This window comes from Carassius gibelio, chromosome A13 (assembly GCF_023724105.1).
Source record: "Carassius gibelio isolate Cgi1373 ecotype wild population from Czech Republic chromosome A13, carGib1.2-hapl.c, whole genome shotgun sequence".
NCBI classification, from domain to species: domain Eukaryota; kingdom Metazoa; phylum Chordata; class Actinopteri; order Cypriniformes; family Cyprinidae; genus Carassius; species Carassius gibelio.
Genome location: NC_068383.1, coordinates 17,456,274 through 17,478,535, shown reverse-complemented (window position 1 = coordinate 17,478,535; position 22,262 = coordinate 17,456,274). Strand labels below are relative to the sequence as shown.

General features: G+C 40.4%; 2 protein-coding genes across 16 annotated transcripts in view; one reads left to right on the top strand and one right to left on the bottom strand.

Annotated features, from left to right (window-relative positions):
- The first annotated feature begins 231 nt into the window (after positions 1-231).
- LOC128026354 (histone-lysine N-methyltransferase NSD2) lies at positions 232-16,419 on the top strand. Of its 8 annotated transcripts, none has more exons than XM_052613409.1 (24): positions 232-488; positions 2,142-2,896; positions 3,027-3,219; positions 4,563-4,723; positions 4,812-5,282; positions 5,372-5,452; positions 5,534-5,705; positions 5,934-5,990; positions 6,114-6,220; positions 6,370-6,466; positions 6,585-6,700; positions 6,903-7,013; positions 9,221-9,344; positions 10,339-10,539; positions 10,960-11,139; positions 11,276-11,432; positions 12,927-13,129; positions 13,226-13,329; positions 13,482-13,751; positions 13,834-13,950; positions 14,189-14,330; positions 14,676-14,782; positions 15,052-15,247; positions 15,382-16,419. In XM_052613409.1, exons 2-24 carry the CDS (start codon positions 2,156-2,158, stop codon positions 15,690-15,692), a joined length of 4,419 nt encoding a protein of 1,472 aa, XP_052469369.1. In that variant the 5' UTR covers positions 232-488; positions 2,142-2,155; the 3' UTR covers positions 15,693-16,419. The 8 variants fall into 8 exon arrangements, with proteins under 8 accessions (XP_052469369.1, XP_052469371.1, XP_052469370.1 ...); XM_052613411.1 differs by lacking the exon at positions 232-488 and adding an exon at positions 490-603 and having other exon boundaries at positions 4,836-5,282; XM_052613410.1 differs by lacking the exon at positions 232-488 and adding an exon at positions 490-603 and having other exon boundaries at positions 5,537-5,705.
- A 1,248-nt stretch (positions 16,420-17,667) lies between these two features.
- Positions 17,668-22,262, bottom strand: part of LOC128026353 (transmembrane protein KIAA1109 homolog) — a 60,383-nt gene continuing 55,788 nt past the window's right edge. For all 8 annotated transcript variants that reach the window (XM_052613396.1, XM_052613399.1, XM_052613402.1 and 5 more), the window contains 7 exons: positions 22,000-22,217; positions 21,654-21,905; positions 21,348-21,551; positions 19,817-20,011; positions 19,560-19,694; positions 19,298-19,466; positions 17,668-18,802 (listed from right to left, as the gene is read on the bottom strand). In XM_052613396.1, the coding sequence (XP_052469356.1) occupies positions 18,583-18,802; positions 19,298-19,466; positions 19,560-19,694; positions 19,817-20,011; positions 21,348-21,551; positions 21,654-21,905; positions 22,000-22,217 (1,393 nt within the window). In that variant the 3' untranslated portion in view covers positions 17,668-18,582. The remainder of the gene's footprint in view (positions 18,803-19,297; positions 19,467-19,559; positions 19,695-19,816; positions 20,012-21,347; positions 21,552-21,653; positions 21,906-21,999; positions 22,218-22,262) is intronic.

Here is a 22,262-nt window from a genome sequence, read left to right as displayed (position 1 = left end):
CTCGTGGTTTAGTGCAAATCGGCTATAAGCTCAAATAATATTAAATTAAAAAATACAAACATACTTAAAACGAAAATTACACATTTCAGTACTGGTTTATTTTCAACCCAAAAGTTTCAATTAATAAATTCCAAAACGTGATCGTTATTTTGTACAAATACGTAAAACTCAGCATTTGCCACGTCTTGTATGAGCAGCTGGCAACAAGATAACGAATTCCCTCCCTCTGGCATCTGACGTCACATGGTGAGAATTGCCCTCCGCTCAATTCACCGAGCAGTGATCTGTGTCGCTTTGCTGTTTTTCGAAATAAATACAAAACCGGATGATCTCAAGAATCTCATGGCTTCATCTTAAACGACGAGCCTGCAAGGAAGTTTGGAGTGCGCCGAGGATAAGTGAAGATGATCAACGGGGAGTCAGCCGCGAAGACAGTGGTATTTGAAAAGGCCGGTTGAATTGTACCGTCGCGTGTCAGCCAATCGGATGTGAGTATTTTTGGCGCTGATTGGGATGAGAGAGTTTCCCGCAAGCTTCTCAGTACGGGTCGGGAGAAATGGAGATGCTGTAAACAGGTTTATTTCCCCACAGGAATAAATCATGGCACGTCGTAATTAGAGGGATTGCTGTCTTTTACACGCTTGGGTGGGACATGAGAGGCTTTCTTTCACGGATAAACGAGTCGTTTTGTAGTAACTTATGTCACTCACTGAGGCAGCTGCACCTCACTTGCTAGCTGGCTAAGCTGTATTTCGCGATGTTTTAAATGATTCCAGAGTTAATTAAATGTGCCATGTGATTATAGTATGTATCCCAGTCCCAGATACCTCCTAAGAGGTTACATATTTAATCGCGTAGAAATGTTTGGTGTTTTATGTGATTTGGCGAGTCATTTCTTTGCTAACATCATATTAGCTTTACACTGTTACTTTCACGAACCCCAGGCTTGATATCTTTTCCTCATCTGTGTATGTACATTCCCCTACATACGTCTGGTGTTTTAGTTTCTTTCCTTTTTTTGGGTGGAAAAGTTTGTATTAAAATAAGTTTTTTTTTTTAGTGTGCTGTGGGCTATTAAGAGTCCATTACTGACTCGTGCATAATCTTCCTTCATTGATGTTAACGAGGCATCCCGACCGCTCATCCTGAATAACAATAGCTCGATAACTGCCTCTTGTTTAGGACCGAGCGGACATTTGCATCTGAGCAGTCACTCTCTTACTTCAAGCGTTGGTTAGGATTTGTTTGAACGCGATTCTAAGATATGATTCAGTTATTGTCGTGGTGCATGTTAAGTCAGAAGCGGTGCGTTTATTTATTATTTCGTTAATAGAAAGCTGGCAGTGCCTATTTGGCGTCGAATGGTTTGGTTTGTGTTACTGGGTTTTGTTGCAGGGTTGATTTGAGGAGGTGGCGTCGGGGTTTCTGCATTGAACTGAATGAAAGCGGCTGGCCACCCACTCGGACACCGCGAATCCTCCACGGAAGCCATTTTAACATGGGACCAAACCATTCCAGTTCTCAAACTCCATCCTCGGCATGATCCACAGTTTTTTAACCTAACCACAGAGTCCGACACGAACTGTAACAACTGTTTATTTGTGGCTGTTAAGAGCCTGCAGCTAGCAGCAGTCGCCACAGGTGCAGTGATTAGAACAGTTATTATATATTCACGGTAAACGTCGGTCATGTTTGTTCTCGGAGTCTTTTCACGTTGAATATTTTTTTGTTATGCGACGATAGTTTTAAACCTTTACTGGTTTTTATATTATTATTTGTATAATTCACGAACAGAAGTTGGCCTGGGTTTCTGAGGTTTGTCCCATAATGTAGTCGTGTTTGCATATATATATATATATATATATTTATATATATATATTTATTATTATTATTATTATTATATATATATATATATATATATTTTTTTTTTTAAGTAGAGGTTTTTATAACACAGGGGCCCCTTAGTATTAACACTATATGTTTTAATTAATAACAATCACACAGCTGCATGCATATATAATTTATTTCTGTATTCACGTGTACATATTTTTTTTTAGTTAATATATCTTTCTGTAATATAGATGAGGACAGAGTGTAAATGTTTCTTTTTGTAATCCTCTATTGTTTTTTGTCTTTTGCAGGTACCTGGTTCGTAATGACAGATAGTAAAGGGACATCATTGCCTGCAATGCCAGAGCCCAGGAGTCCTACCACCATGAAACAGCCCTCTGACTCACCTGGTGGATGTAAGGGTCGGGGTGATGGGAGCGCTGACCCTAACATGCTCATGGATAAAGCTGCTACTCAGCTGGCAGCTACACCTCAAGAAAGCGTTTTGCAGATGATTGGCAGTCATGGTCATAACCACACCCATGAGCGACTGAAGGACCTGACTTCCCGCTTGTTAAATGGCGATCAAGACACAATTCCAAAGCTCTGTGCCGCCACAGCTGCAGAGCCTCTTCTCAAAGGAATGGAGCCTTCTCCCCAGCATGCCAGCCCTCCGAGGAAGTCCAGTGTTTCTCCTGAACTCACTTTTAAAATAACCAAATGTGTGGTAAATCTAGGTGGGAAGACAAACCGATACGGAGCAGATTATGCAGGGGAGGGAACAGAGGAGACTGATGCACCTTTGGGACTTTCAGAAGGTTTTCTGGCCTCTACAACTGCCAGGAGAGACAGACGAAAGAAGAAGAGGGGTCTTATGGGGAAGAGAAGTCCACCAAATCGCAGAGAGTTAATTTTAACCCCTGCTTCGAGTTCTGATAAATCCCCTCTACTGCACACCACCATAAAGTCTAATGAGCTCACCATTGAACCATGTGTTCTTCCCACTGCCTCTGAAGAGCCGACTGATGGCGAGATACCTGTTAGCGTACCTCCCATCCCCATTCAGGTATTCATTTACCCTCCTTCAACTACGTTTAATACAAAATTAGTTGTTTGTAATAAGGAAAATATGTTTATAACTTGTGTAGGGGAGTTTTTTTGAATTTTTATTACAGTTCTTCATTTCTGTCTTGCAGGAGCCCGTGACTGATTGCGAAGCGAGTGATATTGCACAGGGTGTGGATGATGTGGAAGTGAGTGGTATAGAGAGACAGCCCCATTTGCAGTTCTCAGTGGGAGATGTTATCTGGACCAAAGTGTCTGGGTACCCTTGGTGGCCATGCATGATCACTACAGACCCAGAGTTTAACATGCACTTTAGGTCAAAAGGTAAGGTGTGCTAGATTAGTTGACTTGGTTTTTAATCCACTTTCATCACCATATCGTCAACCACAACAGATTTGCATCATTGCTATCTTACTCAATATCTGACAGTTTGTGTCATGCCAGTATGATGCATGTTTAACCCTGGCTGAACCTTTGAATAGTGATATTTAGACATAGAAAAGCATGGGATATCAAATAACTTGATTAAGGACATTATTAGAACTGTAACAAAAAAAATAGTTTGATGTTGAAAATAACACTGTGAAAAAATAAAGCTTTTAATTGAGTTTTAGAAGTTTAAAAGGCTACATGAGAGTGACGCCTAAAGTATACTTAGTTGTTTTACAATAGCGTACGTGTATAGTCGAATATGTAGCCTTTCAAAATACTCTCTGTTAGCGTGTGCGAATACAGGTGGTTGATACATGCGCTCTAGAAAGCTTCATCTTTGTCCAGCATATGATGTATTTTCCTCCAGAAGTTATGTGTACGTGGACCCTCGCATACACATAAAAGCCGACATATACACTTGAGAGTTTAGATGCCATGGCACTGCATGATTTGCCACCCATGGTGGGAAGTCAGAATCTAGGGGACGTCAAGTAAATAGCTGAAATAGCTCAGAGACTTGAGGAGCAAGGTGATTTAAGGGATTTAAAGATTACAAGAAGTGCTTTGTAATAAATAACAGATGAAACGGGTGGCCAGTGGAACTTTTAAACAAGATTGGTGGGGATTGATTGGAGTGGTTTTGGTGGCCAATGATGAGAAAATTGCAGTAACCAAGCTGTGAAGTTTTGAAAGCATGTACCAGAGATTGTGTCTTTTGAGCTAAAAAATCTAGCAATTGTGTGCCGCCTTGACCAGGTAGTTAATATGGACCGAAAAGATGGGCTGACAGCATCACCCAGATTTTGAATGGTATGGCGGAATTTGGAAAGAACTCTGTTCAAAGAGACATCATTAAATGGTAACTGTGACCATAATGGCCTAATAGAGAGAGAATTTTAATACTGAAAAGAAGAGCAGAATGGCCGAGAACAAAGCCCTGGGGTACTCCATGAGTCATTAGAAAGCTGTGTCTGTGATGCAGATAGCTAAAAGTTGAGAGAAGAGTTGCGACCTTGTCAGAAACAACACTTGCATTTGGTCTAAAAGGATGGTTTAAAAGTACAAATAGGGGAGAGCAACGATCCTGTGAAAATTGTTTGCACAAGTGTGACCTTGAGCTAACAAGCAGAGAGAAGGGCTGGCTTCTAGCTGTTAACAAGGCAGCATGAGAAATGTTGCACCTGTAAGAAGTGGACTTCTTAAAAAAAAAAAAAAATGTATGACTTTTTTGACAGTGAATAGCCGCACAGGATTATTGTACCATGTACAGTACTTCGGAAATGCTCCAGAAAGAGGATATGTTTTTGAGAAGAGCATGGTCACCTTCTCAGGAAAATACCAGTTCCAGTCACTTTGCCGCAGCAACAAACTACCCATTGATATCAGTGGAAGGAAGGTACAGTAATTATTATTGTGTACTGTTCTACTTATGGGAATGTGTTACTCTACATTTGTTGTATTATCATGAAATTCCTTTGTCTTAGATGACTTTGATGTGCTCTCTACAGCGGGCAATTCCCCGTAAGTTCCGTGATCATTGGGAGACAGGTGTGTCACAGGCAGCAGAAGCCTTGGGTCTATTGATAGAGGAGCGACTGGCCAAATTCAGCTTTGTTTATGAAAATGGGAAAGCCCAGTTCAACCCTCACATGCTACAGGAGCTTCAAGCACAGCGCAATCAGGGACCACAGCAAGACCCAGATCAGAGGGAGTCTCAGGAGCTCGTCAGCCTCACTCCTCCTGACTCCACTCATTCCAGCCCCAACTCCACAACAGCTACCATCGTCCCAGGCCTCTTCTCCCACCCTACAGACAGTAGCACTTCATCAGGGAGAAACACCTTCCCTAAAAAAGCACCTAAAATGTCAGTGAAGAGAGATCAGCATGGCACAATATTGAAGTGGAAGAAGACAGAAGCTTCCTCTCCAAAAGATGTCCCTGTGTCTACTGTTCAGGTAGGAGTTCATATAATTGGACTTGTTTATCTGTGTATAATTAGGATTTCAATTTGATGCTAGAGATGTAGTGTTTCTTGGCGTTGTAGGTTTCCTGCACTGCATTAGAGACATCTGAACATCAGAGTAAAATAAAGACAAAGGCTGGGAAACCGGTTTACCAGAAAAAGGTGTGTTGCTGGATAATGATCAGTTTTTTCTGTTTTGTTTTGTGGTAATAACTTTCTTTTCATTTTATCTTTACATATAAGAAGGACCTGCTCTGTATTGATCTAGACCTTCAGCCAAAAGCTCAGAAGAAACCAAGACAGCTCAGACAGAAGTTTCCTGCAGCACCAAATTCAGTAAAGAAGAGGAAAGTAAAAGCTGGTGTCAGTATCTCTAACACTTTAAGCACAGTGTCCGCTAATCCTGGACTTTCAGGTGAGACATCTAACTTGAACTGTAAATTGCACGCAATTTCTTAACCAGTGATATTTGCTGTTTTTGTGTCTATAACAATTAAACAATATATAGAGAGTTGTTATAGAATTTAAATAATCCTCACTTCTCTTTATGCCTTTCTTTTAAAATAAAAACCCTCAAAAATATTCAGGGTTGTTTCATGTATTTTTGTTCTTGTGATGATTTCCTGTGTGTTTCTTTTATCAGATATAAAGTTATTAGCACCAAGCCCAAAAGTCTTGGAGGAGGAAGCATCTTCTAAAGGTGTGTGGGTGGTTTCGTTATTAGCAACATTTTAGTTGTTTATGAAAAAGTATATGGTTAAAACCTGAGGTTCTCCTTTATAAAATGTTTCCAATAAGCATGCATTCTGACTGTTTCATACAGGAAAGAAAATAGTGTATAAACGTTTACGAGAATCAAAGGAAGATGTGGCGCTGCAGCCTAAAAAGAAAACCAAGCTTGAAAAAGTGGTGAAGCAGAAAGCCCAAAAGGTATAAGTGAAAATGCCATGCAGTAGTCTGAGTGGAGATATTTTAGCATGGATTGTTTAAAAAAAAAAAAAAAAACCTTATAATTTAATCAGTCAATTCGTATTAAGTTAAATTAGTAATGCTGTTTTTCATTCCTTCTTTTCTGTCAGAAGGCATCATCAAATGAGGCAGCTGTCAGTAAACCAAGGGGGAGGAAGAGGAAGGCAGACAGGGATGACAAAAGGAAACAAACTAAAAAAGGCCCAAGTAAATTCACAAACCATTTTAAATTACAGAAAATGCCCATTCCAAATACTGTTCTTTTTTGTGTCATTTATTTATTATTTACAGTTTCTCTGTTTTTAAAATTGTCTTTGTTTCTTAGGAGACGAGTCTCCTGCTAAAGCCAAACGTGTCAGGAAGTGGAAACAGGAGACAGGCAGACAATCTTTTCCTGTCGCATCAAAAAAACACCGCCCATTATCTTCTCCTGAGCCAGAGGTGTGTATTTGTTTGTTTTTCAATACTTGAAATATCATACTTGGAACCTGATCATTTGTGAACCAGTTTGTAAAATGTGACATTCATCCAGTGTTTCTTGGTTTGAATAATTGACTTTGTTTGGAATGATAAATGAATGGTTCAAGTCAATTTTGCCTACAAGATGTCCTGAAAGTAAATATATTCTGAATGCATATTTCAGAGTTCGCTGTGTGAGCAGAGACCTGATTCTCCCAGTGACAGTACAGACGAATCGCATAACTCAAAGAAGACCGAACGAACTTCAAGTGCCAAGAAAGAAAGTGTGTGTCTGGTGAGTGAACTCTGTGTAGTTTGTCAAAAATACCAGTACTACATTTTAAAAAGCTAACATTACTAGCCTTTTTGGAGTACCAGTAGTAGGGATGGGCTTTTTTTTTTTTTTTTTTTTAAATATGGTGTTCTAATATTTGTGCTCATAATAAAAAGAAGATTCAAATATTTGTTTATTTGTTCATTTCCAAACAAGTTTTATACATAACGTTATATCTCAATGTTTTTTTATTTTTTCTTGAAAATGTGTGAGGGGAAAAAAAAAAAAATATCTACATGAAAGTTGGCTCCTCTGTCTAATAACAAGATAACAAGAATGTGCATCAACAAAGATGTTCCAGAGAGACACAAAGATGATTGTGTGCTAAGTAAAGTTTCTCACAGTGCTTTGTGTTTTCTGTTCTTAAAGCTGCGGTAGGGAACTTTTGACGCTCTAGCGGTTAATAAACAGAACTGCTTGCGTCTTGCGGAAGAACCTCATAGCCGGAACTACTTCTCTCTGTTTATGTCTATGAAGAATCACAAAGGTACTGGGTTATTCCGCCGCGGTATCCCCGAAGCAATCTAAAATAGTCTGAATATAAACACTTATTATATACATTTTTCTACATTTTGAACACAAACAAAGTTACGGACCGCAGCTCTGATTGGTTATTTTTTTTCCGGGAGCGCATGACTTTCTGCAAATGGCAATAGGACCACTGGGAGGAGCCAGAGGAGCTTGATTTTTTTTCTCATCTCCTATTCTACTGTTAGGACATAATGACAGGTTTAATATGTAAAAAATATTTTTTTACAAAAGTTCCCTACAGCACCTTTAAAGCACTATCCCTCGAGGAAAATTAAAATAATCATATGTCTCAAGATCATATGCCTGTCAGATGCGCTGTCTTCTCAGCTCACTCGAGGCTACAGCTGCACTTACCTGCAGTTGTGAATGCAGTGATGGACCGCTATCTTTCCTCAGTCCACTGGTGTTTGGATTTCATGTGATTTTCTCATGGTGGTGTTTAGAGCCCAACCAATATATTGTTTTGCTGATATATCCGTACCGGCAAATATGCCCCAATATGTCCGTTTATTTTTTTTACTTATTTTTTTACAGAACATATAACGCAAATAAAATGCTTGAAATGGTTGAATAACTTAGTTGTCCACTGTTTGCTGCTGGCGACCTGGATGAAAGGCATAAAGCTTAAGTCTATGGAAAACCATTGAAACTTTGAACTGCCATATCTCTGTAACGGTGTGGCGAATCCACATCAAATTCAGAGGATCCCTTCAGCTCGAGGAACCCTCTTGAGCCCCGTGGTTCTGGATTTACGGGTGGTTAAATTTGCTGTCCCATCTAGCGATCCAGTGGGACTACCGATGCGCGGAGGGCGGCATTTGAGAGGGCTTCTCGAGCAGAAGGGATCTCCTGAATTTGGTGGAAATCTGCCAGCGCGTTCACAAAATAGTGACACCAGCCAACACTTTCAATTAAGTAAGGGTTTGCTGTTGTTCAGGCAGCAGCATTCAAGCGTTGTCTTATTCGACCTTAAGTGTCCTGCAAGGTGGACTCCACGTTAAATTCCGCCATGATTCCAGTTCCATGGCAATGTACACGTTACATTGAAAGGACTTTAAAGTGTGCGAGACGAGCATTTAAATGGTATTTATTTACAGTGGTATATTGTCACACTTCATACTACTGTAGTAAGTTTCATCCGTGTGTGAAGACAGCCTGTCATGGAGAAAAGAAAAAAAATCTCCGAATGCTCCACGTGAAACTTTGGCGTTCCGCCCTTTTTCTATCATGTTTAATGATTTTGATTAATATGCACAAAGGAGAGAGAGAGCAAGAAGCGCTCGTGTTGTTTGAAGACTGTGAGTGTGTGCGCGCAGCCGGGGCTCTCTCTCGTACTTGCCCTGTCAGGCACATCACTCACCAATCAAATAAGGCTTTGACAGCCGCCAAAAACAAGATCAATGCAGAAAAACCCCTGGATTGGTTATATAACGTTGGACAGAATGTTGATCCGGCCATTGCGTATATTCAGTGCACATAAGGTAAACGTTTTGCAAACGTTTTTTAGAGAAATAAAAAGACACATGAATGAGAAGTGCCCCAACTTTTGATTGGTACTGTACTATAATATACTTAAAGAATATTGGCTGATATATAGCGATATATACTGCACATTCATAAGTGTTACTGTCCCACAGGTGTGTGAGCAGACCGGGGAGGATCTGGTGACATGTGAAGGACAGTGCTGTGGCTCATATCACCTGCACTGTATTGGACTGGATCGGTCAGCAGAAAAGGTGCTCTGCACCGCCTGCAGCTCAGGTGAGGCACACATGGTAATATGAAGAAAAAACTGCTTTCTCACTATTGTGATCAACCCTCTACGGACACCTTGGCAATTGATTTGCCACTGGCTAGTAAATTTTTACTTTAGATATGTTTATTTATATATATGTGTGTATGTATATGTGTATATGTATGTGTGTGTGTGTGTAAACTGGCACAGTTTTTAAAATATCTGAAAGTGCACTCTTAACATCAGGCAGGCAAGCATTATAATATGATTATCAACTATTATTTAATGAGAGAATTTTAGTAATTAGTATCAAAACTTGATAACCATCTATGAATGCATATTAGTGGTGGTGGTGCTTTTGTTTTTGGTCATTCAGTGTTTGTGTATAAATAAAAAAATACTAAAATTAATAATGATACGAATTCTACTAATGATAACAATATAAACGCACTAAGGATTAATGAGCTGCTGGACTCATGAATATTAATCCGGTTGTGTGCATTCGCTGGAACTGATTTGCTGAAATCAAATCAGGGTCTATAATAGGTGAGAGCCAGCCAATGAGATTGCCATTTCTGCGTTAGTTCTGACTACTACCGGAAAAAGCTGAAGAATACCAAAGGAACGCTGTTATTTAGACTGGAAAATACAACAAAGAATATAATTTACATGTAGCGCGTCAATTCTCTCTTTCTCTCCGTGTGTGTGTGTGTGAGATAGTGATGGCGAGTTGTGTGCCTTCACACTAGAGGTTACGGTACATCAAATACAGGTGCGCTGAGCATCCATTCAGAAGAACTGAAAAATATCATAGATCTCTTAAAGGTGCTCAGTCAGTGTTCAGTGAGTGAAGATATTTCTGTGCTAAACTTGTACTATAACAATTTGACTTGTACTTAAAGTCTGAGAATTTATAAGCCTGGCTAATATTAGACATCATTTAGTTGCATATGTGAGTGATTTACTCGTAATTTAGAGGGTTGGTGAGCTATAATTCTTTACAACTTTTTTTTTCCCCAGGTGTGCATGTGTGTTTCACCTGTAAGAAGTCTGAAGGAGAGGTACGGCGTTGCTGTGTGCTTCACTGTGGGCGCTTCTACCATGAGGCCTGTGTGCGTTTGAGTGCTCTGACCGTGTTTGAGAACCGAGGCTTTCGCTGCCCTCTGCACACCTGCCTCAGCTGCCACTACAGCGGCCGCGGCGCTGGCAAGGCCACCAAAGGTACTCAGACTGATGTGCATGTTCAGTTAATTTCAGTCTGTCTTATAAACCTAGTCTTTTTTTAATTGGATCCACTTTATATAAAGTGTCTTTTAACTACCATGTATTAATGATTCTTCTTATTCTCAGTGTTTTAGTGGAAACACCAAAAAAGTGTACTTTGAATAGACAGTTTAAAAGAAGAACATTTTTGAATAGTAGTGTATCATTGCTTGCACATAAATATTAAGCAACACAACTGTTTTAAAAGTTGAGTACCAAATCAGCATATTAAAGTGATTTCTGAAGGATTGTGTGACTCTGAAGACTTCACTAATGATTGTGAAAATATAATAGAGCTAAATGTATGTCTGACAAAAGTTTTGTAGTTAATTTGGTTTTAAGACTTATTAAAGCACATTCCCTGTTGTCCCCTTGCAGGAAAGATGATGCGTTGTTTACGCTGTCCCGTGGCCTATCATGTTGGAGACCTGTGTGTTGCTGCAGGGAGTGAGATGATCACTTCTTCTGCCATTGTGTGCACAAACCACTTCAGGCCTAAGAAAGGCTACAGTCATCACTCTCACGTCAATGTCAGCTGGTGCTTTATCTGCTCAAAGGGTGGGACTTGGTTTTATTCCTTATAACATAAACAAAAAATAGCAGTGGATTGAAACAAACCTAGAACCTTATAAAAGAATCTGAGCATATTTGATTTTCTTTGCTAATGGCGGCACTGTATATATGTGTGTTGAAGGTGGCCGTCTGCTGTGCTGTGAGTCATGTCCAGCTGCATTTCACCCTGACTGTCTGAACATCGCTATGCCTGATGGCAGCTGGTTCTGTAACGACTGCCGCTCAGGGAAGAAACCCAAATACAGAGACATCATCTGGGTCAAACTGGGGAACTACAGGTCAGTCTCCATCAGCATCACACACCTGTAGTTTTATTTAATGTAAAAACATCTGCTTACAGTGGATTTTTATTTGTAATGTTTAAATATTGGGGGTTAGTGGTTTCTAGGGCTAGAGAATGCAACTACAGACCATAGGCTGTATAAAAACATGGACGTAGTGTCTGTGACGTCACCTATAGGTTTCTGAAGAGAGTATCAAAAGTATTGCAGAGCAGGCCCTCGGGGTAATCAAAAACGGGCAAAAAGGAGGGAGCTGGTTGCAATCCACCTGTCAATCAAATGGCCACGCCCTTAATTATGGAGAACTTTAAGGCTTAATATAATTTAAACAGAAGAGTTCTAAAAAATTCACCCCCCTCACAGTTGTCATGAAGGGCAAAATTAGCTATCTAGAGAAAACTAATTTTTGCACCAGGCTGTAAACTTTCTTTTTTTTGTTTTTTTTGCTGTAAAGTTGGGCATTTTAACATGGGGAGTCTATTGGACTGACTCCCTTTTGCAGCCAGCCTCAAGCGGCCAGTTGATGAATTACAGTTTTTAGTCACTTCCGTATGGGCTTCACGAGAGAGAGCGGGAGGTTGCCGCTCACTACTGACATACGATTTTGATCAGACATAAGATTTTTACCTGGCAGATAATAAAACGGGCAAAATAATCACATAGCTATGTCTATATAATTTTTTTTTTTTACCTAAACCAGCAAGTAAACACACAGTAGCCCCAAAGCAATGCCCCTGGCTACCACCTAAAACACCCTGTCATCATGGTAGTGAGCTTTGTGCTAGTGTTTATTTGATATAAGCCATTCTTCCACCATCGGCCAAGCCATTCTTGTTTTATTCTATGCCGATCCAGCCCAGATACAGATATGGTTTCATTCTTCACTCTTGGACTGATAACAGAGATCACAATAGACATGCGTAAGTTGTTGCCTTGGTAATGCAAGTGTTTTGCACACACACATATGCATTCGGGCAGTTACAAAGAGAAACTAGTAGCCAGACAACAAACAAGTGACCAGTCCTGTGTTGTGATGCATGCATTCTGCGAGGATTCTGGGCCGAGAATCTTTGTAATCATGTCGTGCCAAACCAAGCTCAAGTGGAAATATGACTGGAACCATTCCTTAACATTCTTAGAACCGTTCCAACATATGGGTATACACATGATTGAATTAAAGGAACACATACTTCAGTGAAACTTAACAAATCAACACTGACAGTCATATTATCATATAGCACAGCATGGTCTGATTTAAAGTTTGTCACTCGTGAATGTCTAGTGATTGCAGAATTTGCCTAGATAAACCCTCACAAAGAGCACGCATGTTTTTGAGCTAATTAATAAATAAAGATGGAGAATGGTTACACCAGTACATCCGTTTTCAGATGAGATCAACACACAAAGAAAATGTAATTAAAATGACTGTAAACTACATGATCACAAAGGTCATTTTCTTGCCATAACCTATAACCTCATTTTAAATTCTAGATGGTGGCCTGCGGAAATACGTCACCCTAAGAACATCCCGACCAACATCCAGCACCTGCGGCATGAGATCGGAGAGTTCCCCGTGTTCTTCTTCGGCTCTAAAGACTATTTCTGGACACACCAGGGCAGAGTCTTTCCTTACATGGAGGGAGACAGGGGGAGCAAATACCAGCATAATGGCATTGGGAAGGTCTTTAAGAATGGTAAAAATAATAATAATTCCTTGTTTTGTTTTCTTAATTTATATTAGTGTTGTCAGTGCATTTGTGAAATGGCTTCCTCTGTATTTGTCTGTGCAGCCCTGCTGGAGGCTGAAGCTCGCTTTAAGGAGATTGAGATGGAGAGGGAGGCCAAAGAGGCTCAAGAGAACAATAAGAAACCTCCTCCATACAAATACATCAAGGTATTTCTACAAGATCCTCACATCTTGGAAAACCTGTAAATATCTGGGAATTTGAAAGTGCATTTTCCGAACCTTGAAAATGTTCTTTTACATGAATGTGGCAAGTGTGTTTGTAGAGTTTTTAACAAATTGAATTGTTTTTTTTTCATTAGGTGAATAAGCCTTGTGGGCGAGTGCAGGTGTACACCGCAGACATCTCTGAGATCCCCAAGTGTAACTGTAAGCCGTCAGATGATCGCCCCTGCAGCTTCGAGTCTGAGTGTCTGAACCGCATGCTCTTGTACGAGTGCCATCCTCAAGTGTGTCCGGCTGGAGCGCGCTGCCAAAACCAGGACTTCACCAAACGCCTCTACCCCGAGACCAAGATCATCCGCACGGCAGGCAAAGGCTGGGGCCTGGTGTCATTGAGAGACATTAAGAAAGTATGTGCACTGGCTTTTAAACGGTTAACAAAAGAGATTTCTGTATGTGATTGCTGATGTGCTCTTTTCGTGTGTCACTCAGGGAGAGTTTGTGAATGAATATGTGGGTGAACTGATAGACGAGGAGGAGTGCAGAGCCAGAATCAAATACGCTCAGGAGAATAACATCACACATTTCTATATGCTCACTATTGACAAGGTAAATAAAGGAGTCATGTGTGTGCAAGCCCAGACTGTTCCTCCTGTGCTGGGTTCACGTCTGATGATGACTCTGTACTGTACAGCAGAGCCAGAGAAACATGGTTTTGGGAATGGCACTGAACAGTCTTAGGTGGCATTACAGGTCACACCACTACAGATCATCCCATAGATAACAGCCTGTGACCGCTTAATGGTTTCTACTTTCAACATGTACAATATTGCATTTGTGTGCACAGGATCGGATTATAGATGCGGGACCTAAAGGGAACTACTCTCGCTTCATGAACCACAGCTGCCAGCCCAACTGTGAGACTCAGAAATGGACGGTTAATGGAGACACACGCGTGGGCCTGTTTGCTGTCTGTGACATCCCCTCTGGTGAGCTCACGCTCTGAAAAGTTACAGAAATAAGGGAATAATTATGTTCGTTGTTTTTTTTTGTTGTTAGTGTATTATAGTTGTATTAAAACACTGCTTAGAAAAATCAGCTTAGTGTTTTTCCTAAACAAAAAAATAAAATCTAAAAAAATTCTAAGCAAATTCATAGCAAATTCAAAATGGCAAAAATGCTTAGATTATTATTATTATTATTATTATTATTATAATTATAAATATTATAAATGAACTATACTAAACTTCTCTATTGTCCCAAGCTGATTTTGTTATTTGTTTGTTTCAAATCAAAGTTGCCAAATCAGCTTTTCCACATGACAATGTTTTCAGGCACTGAGCTGACTTTTAACTATAACCTGGACTGTCTTGGGAATGAGAAGACTGTGTGCCGCTGTGGAGCGCCCAACTGCAGTGGTTTTCTAGGTGACAGACCCAAGGTGAGTGACTGTAATACCTTGACATCACTGATGTCTTGCTGGTGTGGTGTAGTGGTTAAAGCTCATGCCTGCTATTCAGAATGAGCCATTACCACTGTGCCCTTCATCAGAACACTTAACACGAAGTTTGTCCCTGTAATACATGTGCTACAAACATCTGCTACATAACTACATTATCCTGTTACTTCTAGTCGGGAAGTGAAAAGTTATAATTTATATACAGAAGTAAATCAAAATACCTTAACTTTCTCTTCACCCACCAACTTCAGAATGGTCATACTTCTGAGCCCAAAGCCAAGCATCTGAAGAAAAAGCCCAAGCGGAGAAAGTCCCGGAATGAAGGCAAGAAGTCTGAGGATGAGTGTTTCCGCTGCGGTGACGGAGGAGAGCTGGTTCTGTGTGATAAGAAGGGCTGCACCAAAGCCTATCACCTCTCCTGTCTGGACCGCACCAAGAGACCATTTGGTAATCATAACTCTATAATGACACATTATGTTATATATGAATAGCATATATAGATGCATAACAATTTAACAGTAGTGTTTTTTTTTGTTAAACCTTTGATAACTTTGACATTTGTGTTCTGTGTTGTCTTCCAGGTCGCTGGGACTGTCCCTGGCATCACTGTGACGTGTGCGGAAAGAACTCCGATGCGTTCTGCCAGCTGTGCCCTAACTCTTTTTGCAAGGCTCACCAGGAGGGGGCGCTGCAGTCGCACCTGCTCACGGGCCAGCTCTGCTGCCAGGAACATGAAGACTCTGATATCCACCCTCAGGTGGAGACCCCGGTGGAGCACAACGCTGAAGAACCCTCATCCACCAAACCACGCAAGTACAGGCGCAGAGCGACGGCCGCGACCAGCAGCAAAGAACCTCTCAAGAAGAGGTCCAGAAAGACCGCAGATGTGTAGTGGGACATTGAACTATGGAACCTGCCTTTCCTCTAACTAATCCCGCCCTCCTCAGCTCCTGCCCCAAATGATTCAGTGATATTGACGTCGCGTGACTGTTCTGCCAAGCTGAAAGCACTGTACGTGTCTGATCAGGGAAGCGTGTTAACACTGTAGAGCTCCTCTGAGCTTCTGAATCAGGTCCCCTCCACTCTGCCTCTTCAGATTCCACTTGTGTGCATGCTTGTGTGTGTGTGTGTGTGTGTGTGTGTGTGTGTGTGCGCGAGTGTGTGTGCGTGCATGCACTGACAAATAGACCACAGAGCCGACAGACCGAACACCTCACATAAACAGCATTACAGACGCCAAACTTGAAACCTTTTTACACCTTTATGAATCTTGGCATAGATTTTTTTTTTTTTTGAACAGTAGATATGTATATGGAAATGTATATGAAAGACCAAAATTATAATAATACTGGATTTATCGTTAGTAACAGGTGCCAGGAGTCTTGTTGTTTTTGTTTTTAACAAGTGGTATCTTTAAATAAGACACTATGGGTAGCCCTTGAATTAGAGTCAGTTCATTTAACTATAGAGCAGACACAATTATTTTTGTTCATTTTTGTAGCTCATTTGCGTTTGAGTAGCCAGAATGTTAGGATGTTAAATCTACCTATTCAGAGTTTTAAAGGTGAATCATGACGGGCTTCTTGTGATACTTGCAAGAAATAAAGCTTTTTAAAGCAGTTCTGTGATGTTTCGTTTGTTATTGCTCTTTGTGCTGGACTTGCTTAACCACACTCGTGCATTAAATGTGAAAGAGTAGATTTCTTTAGCTATCTCAGTCGTCTTTCCAAAGTCCTGTTCAATCTAATCTCATTTCATCCTAGTTTAAAGCTAAAAAAAAATCCTTTCCTTCTTATACGTTATATGTCCTTACTATTATAATAACAATTATAATCATAATTACATGCATTTTTCCCTAACCATATAGTTAGTGCATGTAGTTAATTAATAGTACTCAGTACTTCTATGTATAAATACACTGCAACAAGGACACATTAAAATGAAGTAACTGTCTATAATGTATCATTTGAGCTGTCAGGTCGAGTTTTACGGGAAATGTCTGTTTCACATCCTCTATGTTGTGTTAATAACAGTCAAAAGTTAACTACTCGAAAGACATTATTTACAGATAGTCTTTGATTATGAGAGGTCATTTCGATGTAGTTTGTGACATTTGTTTTGATAAAATGATCGCATTTCACCATCTCAAACCATCCAATTCATATTAAAAGCTGAGCCAACGCATAACTCATGTAATTACCCAAATAAAATTCCTCCTTGACACCTTGCACTTTTAAACCAAACCTTCCATACTGCAGATATAATGTAAGAAGTGTATCGAGTTGTGAAACATTAGTACTTTGAATGGAGTTCCTAATAGCTGATGAAGATCAGCGTGTAAATGACCTCTAATACTATCAATAATGTTTCTCCATTTCTGTTCTGAGGAATCTGGTTGAATTGAAACTACTGAACATGAACGTGCACCAGAAAGTATTCATGCTTGGATTTGTAATGTAAGAGTACATAAATTAGCTCTGTTTGAAAATCAAATAGTATATTACTTGCTGTATCCTGCTTACTATTATTTTGCATGTGGCGTCCATCCAGGTATCATTTTGGTAATGTATGGCATTTAACTGTCTAAATCTTAAAATAACAAATCGCGTTTAAAATCACAACTGCAAATGTAATACACTGGTGACTAATGGAAGGTTTAGAAAACGGTTATTTTAGTATAATGTATGTAGTATTATTTTAATATTTAGAATTCACTTTTACAATATCTTTAGTTTTCATTTCATTTTTTGTAGTTTTTGATGTTTATATTTAAGCTTCATTAAAAAAAAAATAGTATAGTTATATTAACGATATAACAACATGTGTATGTGAAACCATTAGGAGGAACAAAAATTCACCTGCAAATATTCACTTCAGTAGTAATGATTTTATTCAGTTAAGAAATCAGCACATTGAACATATTTACCTCTGTATATACAATTGTCTATTGCACTTATGAAAAATAGCTAAAAGAAAAAAAACAACAATAAAAGGAAAAACACTATCACCACGGGCATAACATGGTTAACAGCTTATGCGTTAAAGATATTTACATTTTTTTTAAGTTAGAGCCTTGTTTTATAGGCCAATTCACATTACACAGCGCAATCTGAGGTTCTGATGTATTCACAGGAATATCTGAGGCATTTCCACTAGATCATCCCTCAAAATGTGTTGTTAATCAGACATCGGAAAATTTGGTCACTCTCAAAGGAATAATTAGGCTTGGGGATGTTCATACTTCTGCTGGCTGAAAGAACACTTTACCACCCGGTCAGGGGTTACCTGGACCGTTTGTTCTTAAAATGTTAAATAAAAACTATTTTAAAAAGTCTGATTGGCAATAGTCAGTGGTATAATCACCTCAGAGAAAGAACACAGGATGCTTCTCGCTCCTCTGAACTCATGTAAACTGATTTCAAGAGCACACCTGTATACTGTAGCTTAAGATCACTGGTCTTTTGTTAGTGTCAGTGACGTGTAAGTGCATTTAATTCATGTTAAAAGTCCAAATGGCATTCAGGAGCAGCTATTCGACGTCTAAGCGATCTGAAAATTAAAATGTTGAAAACACTTCCAGTAATCCACGAGCTATGGCCATATGAACCAAGACAAACATGAATGCTCACACAGTACATCAATGACTGTGATGTGTTTGTGTGTGCTGTACAGTAGTTTGCAATAAATCCAGTGGTTTCACACGAGGTAAAAAAAAAAAAAGGGAAATTCACACAGATGGCTCCAGATAGCGGAAATCTATTAATACAATGAAGTGTTTTGAGTTAATGTTCGTCTTTGTCTCTTTGACCTTTCTTCTCTTTCTCGTCCTGCAATGCCACGCCAAGTTTCTTAATGAGAACGGACAGAACTTTGTCCAGAGGGTCCATCACGCCCCTCTGCAGCCACTTGGGAATTGTAGTCCTTGCATGGTGGAATCCCAGCTTCTGCAAAATGTAGTCCACCCCCACAGGATCAATCTTGCGGCCCGTCCACGAGATCAACCTGAAACATATCACAAGTCAAATTAATTCACTGCTGACATTAAATGCATGAAAAGTTTGAACTGTGCTAAAGACAGTTACACCACGTATAACCACCTAGCAACCACCCACAACACCTTAGCAACTTCCTAGCATTTAGCTTTAGCAACCATCTAGCAACTACTTTTATCAGCCATCCATTCAGAAAACCTCAAATACCACAAGAAAAACCTGAGCATCCTGAGAGAAACCCCAAAGAAACCAGACAGACGAACCTAGCAACCACTCAACACGCTAGCAACTGCTTAGCATCCAGTCAGAAACACCACTGCACCACAACTCTTTAACAGTAACTCAGCAACAACCAAGTCCTAACAACTACTCAGAACAATGTCTATTAAATGGTTAGTTCAGCCAAAAATGAAAAATTATATCATTAATGATTATGTCTTTAACACCTAGGCGTGTTTGATTGTTAAGCTCTAAAGGGACAGAGGTCATGTGACTGCAGTGTTACCGTAGTGTGGGCTCCAGGTGCCAGGTGTTACAGAGGAACTCTCTCCAGTCCACTGTAGCATAGTTCACTCCCTCTTCCTTTTCCTTCTTTTCTGACGAGGTCTCATCCTGCTGCGCCGTGGGGCTCTTCTGACCGGCTCGAGACGCAAAGATGCGTGGCGCGAAGAGAGCTGGGAATACGAGCGAGCGACACGCGTCAATACAGTGAAAGGGGACATTTATGAAGACAGGAGATAGGGGGACTCCTGATTTCATGATCTCACCTTTCTCCTTTTCTTTCAAGTACGCCGACACCAGGTCATGCAGGAACATGATGAGCTCTGCATCCATGGTGACGCAGATGTGATCGGTGAACTCGGTCACCACGCTGCACTCCACTTTGGGCTTACTGCTGGCATCTGCAACACAGCTCAGAGTCAGCGAGGGTCCCGCACTCACTTTCAGACTACACAAGCTTATCTAGCACTCTCTGGATAAAACTTAGCTGCCTGGAATATTAAACTGGAATAGAAGTCTGTACCACTGAGAGAAGGTTCCTCTGGGTCTTGTACGTGAATGGATTTGAACTGGAGCTGCATTTTGGGCAGGGCGAAGATGGTCTCGGTTTCGTGGTTGTAGCTGGAGGCGCCCCTGAAGCCGCTCAGGAGGCTGGAGCTCTTCGCTGCTGCGCCGCTCTCAGAGTTGTTTGCATCCACGTTACGCAACAAGTTCAGCTCTGACACAGGGAAAGATAATAAAAAAAAGAATCAGTTTCAAGAGCGGAAAATAGTTATCATAACTATTGGCAACAAAATGGCTTTACACTGGCTCTGTTCCAAAACCTAGTGAGCTTTCTTTATGAACCGATTTTAAAGGCATCATAGGTGTGTGCACATCTAACCCTGACCCATGTCTTTTCCACAAGATGGACAAAAGACAAAAAGATGCTCAACATCGAGCATCATAGTACATGTCTTTTATGGAGAATGCAATCCTATAATAAGGGATGTGATGGTTCACTCAACTCACGATGCGATACGATTCACGGTTTGATTTTCTCAATGATTTTTATATCAAATTAGATTTTGGACAAATTGTAAATTAAAAGGTATCCTTTTATTTTTGTTTGGACAAGATGCTGCACATTTCTTTGTTAAACTTTGTATGCTCTTTTTTCATTTAAAATTAGAGGCAGCCACTCCATTCAATCACAATAGACTGGCAGCATGAGCAGCATTTCATCTAAATAAGATGGTTTGATTAAAAAATTTCTAGCAAAAACAGAACGGTCTGACTTTAGTTTTGTAAAACTATACTACATAAAACATACCTGCACAAAACCGAAACAGCAGATGGGCTGAATGAAAATGCTAAATCACACTCTGACAGCAGCTGCTGCTTATGAATAGAGGTGACATACACTGCAGTTTCCTTGGTTTCCACTGAAAACAAAGCAGCGCTGCACGTATGAACACTGCTTTGATATGCATTATACTAATGCATATTAAAGCAAACACAATGAAAAAATAAAAAAGAAACGTCATCCTAAAATGCCATTTACATTTTTCTGAAGAAAGTCAGATTTATCATGACCAAAATAAATCATGATAATATTGCGATATCTCAAGAAATTTAGGGTGGAAAAATACTTGTGCAGACCACGGTATCTACAGCTCGTCTTTTTTAAGGAATCCAAAAACTGGCAAGCAACAGTTTTTTCTGGTTATGGGTCGAGTGTCTTGCTTTCGTCTGTCATCTTCCATGACATGATTTTGTGTAGCAGTAGTAGCAACACACTGCATTGTTTTTTTTGCTATTTCACTATATATTATGTTGGACGTTTTTTTTACGATAATAAGATATGTTAATATGGTATCTCCTCATGTAATTTCATAGTCAATACTAGCATATTGCAACACCCCTACATGAGAAGCACTGTTTATTTTGAGAGTTGCTCTTTAACTTCAGAGATTAATTTGTATAGCTTAGAAAGTGGCTCCCTATTGGGCAATAGGGACTCTGTAGGGGCTCACTAGGTTTTGGATCAGAGCCATTGAGTGTGCAACATCTACCTTCGTTCCTCATGGCAGTGACATAGTTGAACCATTCTTTGACCGTAGCCACCCCATGCGGTGGGTTTTCGTGGCGACGGCGGGTAACCTTGGTGATGGTTGCCATTGGGCTCTCCAGAGCACCGCAAGGCTTGGTTACCATGGTATTATGCCCAAGGTGAAAGTCAAGGGTTTGAACGATGTATGTGGAGTCATCACTGGAGCCTAGACAAATAACACAACCTGTAAGTCTCAATTAATGAAAGGTCCTTAAAATGATTGGTGAATGATGGATGAATGGATGAAAAGATGGCACTATGTCTGTACCATCCTCCCAGATCTTCTGTGCTTCAGTCCAGAAGGCGATGTTGGGCTCTTCCAGATGGAAAAGCACCCAGGACTTGGAACGGAAGTTGGGCCCATGGAAACAAGCCAGAGTCATGTGATTGCCATGGAGACTCATGGAGCCACCCAGCTGCACAGCATCCTCTGGAAGAGGCATCTGGAAGAGGGAAATGTGACACCCCGCCACCATCTTCAACACACTGGGCCAGTGCCTGTGATGAGCTGCATCCATATCTGAGAGAAAGAGACACTTAAGTTGGTCTTTACACTCCATTTAATTAATAACAAAATTGTATGTTAAATTTAAAATAGTCACAAGCACACTAACAGAGTTCTGCTGCTCCTTTGTCCATGTTGATGACTGGGGTTTTGGGAGGCACGTAGGGGACCGGGCCCCAGGTGGACAGGGCTCGCTTGCTGGTGTCAAACTGCTGTGTGAAGAACTCCTGCAGCTTCATGCCAATCTTTATCAGGTCTGGGGTGGTGGAGCGGGAGATGATCACCTGGAATATGTCCCACTGCAGGTCTCCATGTATAAAAATCTCACTGGAGGAGATACACATCAATGTATGTTTGTTACGGTTGTGGTCT